General features: G+C 41.8%; 1 protein-coding gene across 3 annotated transcripts in view; it reads left to right on the forward strand.

Annotated features, from left to right (window-relative positions):
• LOC113485679 (syntaxin-binding protein 4-like) overlaps window positions 1–5633 on the forward strand; it is a 49746-nt gene extending 44113 nt beyond the window's left edge. For 2 of the 3 annotated variants that reach the window (XM_026859035.1, XM_026859037.1), the window contains 5 exons: window positions 330–446; window positions 1630–1679; window positions 2530–2660; window positions 3939–3996; window positions 4756–5633. In XM_026859035.1, the coding sequence (XP_026714836.1) occupies window positions 330–446; window positions 1630–1679; window positions 2530–2660; window positions 3939–3996; window positions 4756–4852 (453 nt within the window). In that variant the 3' untranslated portion in view covers window positions 4853–5633. Of the gene's footprint in view, window positions 1–329; window positions 447–1629; window positions 1680–2529; window positions 2661–3938; window positions 3997–4755 lie in introns of those variants that run through there. The other variant, XR_003399471.1, reaches the window with a different exon arrangement.
• The last annotated feature ends 888 nt before the right edge of the window (window positions 5634–6521 follow it).

Genomic DNA, 6521 nt, shown 5'->3' on the forward strand with positions numbered 1-6521 from the left:
TATGATATTATAATATATAATCAGATATAATATAATATAATATAATATAATATAATATAATATAATATAATATAATATAATATAATATAATATGTTATATAAATAATATAGTAAATATACTAATATGATATAATATAGTATAATATAATATGTAATGTAATATAATATAATGAAATATAAATCTGTATAAAATAATATATAATCTGTATAATTTCCACCATCCATTCCAAAAGGACAGTGGTTTTCTGCTTGTAGCAAATGTCACAAATTGGTGTTTCCAAAAGCCAAGGCTGGAGCATCATCTCTTCTTTCCTCTGACCCCATCTCAGGAGGACATCCTGGAACTGAAAAGACAGTTGTCCCTGGCTGATGGCCAGTTACGAAAATCAGAAGTCTCACGGAAGCGCCTGGAGATCTGCAATAGGAAACTGCTCCTGTTTGTGCAGGTGAAGTGCTGAACCGCCCCTGGTGCTGGTGACATCACTGTGGCCTCTTACCTTAAGGGTGATTTTGCAAGTCCAAGTAACTTCCTGCTCCTTAAGCAAGAGTTTGTTGGTTTTTTATCTGTCTCATCCTAAAAAGGCACTGTCTGTTGGTTAGGAGAAACTAGAGAATGAACTCATGTACAACCATACAGTGAGGAGCCGTGTAAACACGGCGGTGCAGGTTTTGCCTGGTGGCTCTGCTATCCCTGACTCACTGCTCCCCCCGTGATGCTCTGGCTGAGGCTGTTCCAGGAACTCTGTTGGACATGATGGTCGAAATCATGTGTTTTAACTTGCCCTTTGTATAACTTCGTATAACTGAACAGTTGCTACTCTGCACAACAAATGTGAACTCAAAGAGTGGTTTTGGTCTTCCAGGGTTTTTTTTCCACCAAATTTCCTGAAAAATTGCACACAGTCTTAGTCTTTTAATTGACTGCTTTTCCACTTCACTACCTGTATCGGGAGTACAAGCTTGTGTAATTAGTAAACTGGCCAGCATAAGAACACTAGTATTCAGTATATCTCCTCCAGCTCCTGAAATCACTAGTGGAGCACAAGGAAGCCATAGATGCTACGTCCTCTGCTTCAGAGGAGGAAGAATTATAATGCCTCCAGGCCTGCAGCACTATGTGCTGGTGCCTTTGTGGTTTGGAGCTGGACTGTGGAAATGGATTTGACTTGGCCCCAGAGTCAAACATGACAGGATTTTGACCACTGTCTTCCTTTTTTATGCATCCCTCAGTAGTGTTTGAGAATTCACAAACTGTTCATGGAAATGAGAACTTACGCTTGCAGGTACAATCCAGAAACCAGGAATTGCTAGTAGTGATGATCAAGGCTCGCTGAAACGTAGCCTGAAAAATTGTTCTTTGGAAGAGTATTTTTATGTTGCATTTCAAATATTTTAGTGGTGGTATTAAAATGCGTAATTTAGATGTGGCTGTATATTTGCATAGGCTGTGAATGTTGCTTGAACTGCAAAAGGCCTTGAGATATTCGCTTCAAGGGCAATGAATAAGCAGAAGCTGATTACTGTCATAATAAATCTGATCATCAGGAAAAACCCATGGGGTTTGTTCTCGGGAATTATTCATTCCTACAAGTTTGAAACTATTTTTTTGTTGTTGTTGTTGCATGGCAGAACGTCCACAAGGTCCTGAGCACACCCAGTCATTTACCTGATGAGAAAAGGTAGGAGATGGCTTCTGAGAATCTTGAACAGGAACATGACATGTCCATTTCTGACCTTTCTCAGAGGAAGGTGATTCACATGCAATCTACCCAGAGTTTCTAAACATACTGTCACTTTGGAAGTGAAACCATTGGGGAAAGATGATCTGGAGTCTGCTAGTGGATTGGGACTTGGTGGGGTTGCCCTCCATTCAGACTTTTTTGTGGAGTGAGTAGGTGAAACTCTCCACTGGTTAAGTTATTCTTGTTAGCAGAGACCCTAAGCAGGTCGTTTCAAAGAAGCGGAGTTTTGACACACCTGCTTTGCCTAACATAAGCCAGTTTTTTGCTTTAAGACCATATCCTTTTTTATTAGCAGTTACAGTACCTGACAGGGTGTAAGCAAGGAGCTAGCATGACTCTCAACTGCATGAATGGCTGCAGAAATAGAGTTCAGGCTTCCAGATTTCCCTTCAACCTGAACCTATCGAAAAAAATGTATCACAGCTCTATGTGTGCTTTTAATTGACTAAATCGCTGAAAGGTCACTGTCCCATTGATAATGACCATCCCCCTTAAAAAAAAACAGTTTTTATGAATGATTGGAAACAATTTTTAAGCTTTCAAGATGGTTACTTGTAGTATAATGAAGAAAAATATTTCTGAGAAATTCTAAAAAATACTTTGATATCTGCCTGTAACGCAACAATGCATGTCTAAAAGAGAGTCTCCTGTGCTGCTGAGTGATCGAGACACAATTCCCCCTGAATATACAGAATTTACATAGCATATCCCTCACAAGAGCCTGGCCGAGATTTTCAACGACCATTCTTATGATAGAAGTATTGATGGCACTTTCCATATTTGTAAGAATCAACAGTGAAACAGAAGAGGATAAAACAGACGCAGTCTCAGATTCATCTCTTCCATCTTCAGATGTTGTTGACCTTTTGCTATCAGAAGCTAAAGAACTGTTAGCGCCAATCCTCTCCAACAAGGATGGTAAGCACTAAATTAACTGGAGAAACCTGAATCCAAACAAGTCTCAAGGATATCTGTTAGTGTAATTTACAGTTTCCACCACCTTCCATATTTTTTTGCCATACCAGTTAAGCTTTCCATACTGATTCTCTCACGCTAATCGAGAGGTAATTGCCCTCTGCGTATCCATGTGACTCATCTTTGGATCTGAAATGCAGACTCGAAGTGTAAGGAGTCCAAGGGTGTGACTTGTGCCCAGGGCCAGAGGAAAGGCGTTTATCCAAGGGAAAAAAACCTAACAGGCAGGCGGATGGTTTCACAGAATTGTAGAAATTCTGATTGAAAGGGCCTGCTGGAGGTCAGGAGTCAAATCTTCTGCTCCAGGTGGGACCATCACACTTGATCAGATCTGCTGTGCTTGCAGCCTCCCAGGATGGAGATCCACAGCCTTCCTGGTAATGTGTTCCCATGCTGCATTATGCTCTGTGATGATGCTGACTTTCCCAGCATCTAGTCTGATCTCCCCCAGGTTCAGTATGTGGCCACTGCCCCCAGTTATGTTGTCTGCTACTGCCAAGGAGAGCTTGGCTCCAACACCTCTCTAATTGCCCTTGAAGTAGTTGTGGGTGCTGCAAGGTTGCCTCTCAGCCTCCTCTTTGCCAGGCTAAACAAGCCCAGCTCCCCAGCCCTCCCCAGCATCTCCTTGCAGGTTAAGAGCCCTAGGCCTCCCTTTGCTGGACCATGTCCAGTTTCTCAATAGCTTTGAACCAGGGATCCAAATCTTCATTATGCCATCCAGGTATGACTACAGCAATGCTGAGAAGAGGGGAATAGTAATCTCCCTGTTTCCTTGGCATCCAAATCAGCTTAGACTCCCTCCACGGGAGTCTGAATTAACTTTCTCAATCTGGGACTCTGAGCTTTATCCATGAGCCATAAACATTTCTTGGCCACAGTTATTTGGCCCTGCTTGTCTCCTTCCATGTAAAAGAAGAGTTTCTGATGTCACTGTGTCAAGATCAAGTGAGCATACAGCCCCAAATGGGTGGCCAGTCTTTACTCTTTGATGCTCCACCAACTAAACATGGCCATGGTCCAGCATTGTCTTTGTCTCAAAGCACAAGACACAAGGAAAATAATTGTAGCCTTTAAGGAGCACCTCTGATATATAAGCATGTCAGCATTTTCAGAGTCCCTGCATCATTTAAATGTGCATTATCATAATGTAACAGTGCTACTTGCATTGAGGCATGTTTTCTAACCCTTCACTTATACTTGGCTGTGTGCTTACATCTGCAGCTTTGCCATGTGACAGAGACCAGTGCCTGCCTGCTGAAGGAATTCCAAATTACAAGGAGTAGGTGTCAAAACTGCTGTGGTCTGTAATTTTGACAATACACATATTAAAAACTCCTGTCTGTTTTGTTGGGGTTTTGAATCAAAATTTTTGCTTGACAACTTTTAACCAGATAATCTAGTAGAGGCCTCCAGATGGCCATGCCAGAGAAATAGGTCCCTTCCTAGACAGCAAGAGACTTCCCGCCCTGCACCGTGAAGTACTGGATCTCTGTGAATTCCTGGATCTCTCTTTTGATTTCTAAAATGTTCTTTTTCCTCCAGGCCAGATGGGAATTTACGGTTCCATGGCTTGTCTAGCTGGCATTTTTATAGACCACTGTGAGTTCTGAGTAAGGCCAAAAGCATCACTGAATGGGTTAATCTTTTATGTTGTGGTATCAAGAAGCTGTGAAGTCCCAGTCAAGGAGAGCAGGACAACACGGCTTTGTTTGGGCCTTCAGTATCTTAAGAACTTCCATAAAAACTCTTAAATTGCTTACATTTAACGAAGCTGTATCCTCAAGATATCTGCTGAAAGGGCACTTTGAGACTACTACTGTCTTGGTTGATCACCTTAACTCAACATTAGGATCTGCCAGGACCATTTTTTAGTTAGGTAAAGCAGTCATTTGCAAACCATGATTTCAAGGTTATCAAAAGCATTTTCAGACAAAACAGATGGCCAGTACAATCCATGGCCTCCTTTTTTTTTCCCTAAATAATGTGTTGTCTTCATGTCCTTCTCCCAAACTATATAAAACATATTTCTCATTTTCAGCCATCTTCATCAGAAGACCACATGGCCCTCTCCTGCAAGCCAGACCAAGAGCGATCAACTGCAGCCCCCAAATCCAAACAACGAACTGCCTAAGTAGCCTACCTAAATCTCCCATTGCTTGCTCGTGCTCCAAACTGCAACTGTCCATAACACAGCTGCTGTTGTGCTGGGAGATGGGAAGGACACACCACGGGTGCTTCAGCTCCTAGGCAAAACAGACTGAGAAACAAGCTTTCCAACACAAGACTAATTCTTCCTAACTACCCAAGACTTGATCAGGAACCTCCTCTGCACGTCTACCTCTGAGTTATACAAGGCTATTTGCTCACGGTTTTGTAGCTTTACAGAAAAAATATTCTCAAGAGGCTACAAGGGCCTGGATTTCACTGGCAGCCTTTTAGAGCTTGTATTCTGGGTAGTAAGAGGAGCATGTACGTACTCAAGGGACTCAGGCGTCTTCAACAGATTCTTTTTGGTATTTGATCTGAAAAACCAAAGTATGTTTAGTGACTGTAATGAAAGCAGCTTAATCTGTAGCATCCTAGCTGTCCTGGGATAGGTACTTCTCTTTTTATTCTTTTTGTATAGCTTATCCCAGCTGCAATGCTTGAAATGGAAAGCACCATCTCAGATAGTTGTTGGACAGAATGAAGAGGTAACCAGTTGTATGCTACCAGTGATGATCTAGTGCTGAACACCAAGCACTCCCTGGAACACAAGAGAGGACATAATAAACATATTTCAATAAAGGCTCGCAGTGTCACTTGGAAATTAGATACACGTGATGCAAGATTGTATGTGGATAACAATGAATGGGGTAGAGATCCAAGGCGAGCACAAGGTCTGGAAAATAAAATGGAAGCACTGCTCACAAGGCATCTGCTTTCTGGGTTATGATTGCAATTGCTGTGTTCAGCATCTCTGAGACAAATACCCTGCAAGATGCGTTGAGATGTCACAGGAAAAGGGTGAATTCTGGCTTTTACACAGAATTGTTACAATTACTTCAAATCTCCTTTGTGGGGGTTCAAAGCATATGGATCCTTTATAGCCTAAAATAAAGGCTTAGGAAAAATCGTGACCTTTGCCAGTATCTCTGTACCTGAAGACATCACTGCTCTGCTAAAACAGTAACTCTGTGGTGGAACTTCACAGTCATATAAACAACCAGTCTGAAATTTTGGCTAATCTTAATTTCATAGCTCAAGGTAAATTAAATCTTTTGAACACATGCCTCAGAATATAAATTAAAGGAGTTCTTTTAAAAGGAAACATAATTCTTTGGACTACTCACAAGGAATACTCCCAGGAAGGAGATACTTAAAAAAATATTAATCTTGGGATACCCTATGGTTAATAGCTTGTTCTCCAGTGCTCTCTGCTTCGATGGAACGATAGTGAATACTGGTGTTACTTGTAGGTTTAGCCCTATGGCTTTGTTCTCATCTCATGTGTTATATAGACAGGGCAAAGCTGCAAGAACACAGGTAAGAGATGCACTGAGCAAAATCCAGTCTCACCAGTTGGGTCTGCACTGTCTCTGGAAAAGCATCTCCAGTTTCCCTGGGGTGAGCATAGCAGTGTGTATTCAAAAGCATTTGGCTGGAGGATGCATCCTAGGGACATGTCTCCAGCCACCGCTCACCACACTTGCCAGAGAAGAGCACCCACAAGAGTTTAGGAAGTAGCATATCTTCAGCTGTACTGTGTCATTACATACACCCAACGGCACTTGAGAAACCTAGTAGAAAAGGGACAAGTTATGG

This window comes from Athene cunicularia, assembly GCF_003259725.1.
Source record: "Athene cunicularia isolate RWA chromosome 14 unlocalized genomic scaffold, athCun1 chr14_part1, whole genome shotgun sequence".
NCBI lineage: Eukaryota > Metazoa > Chordata > Aves > Strigiformes > Strigidae > Athene > Athene cunicularia.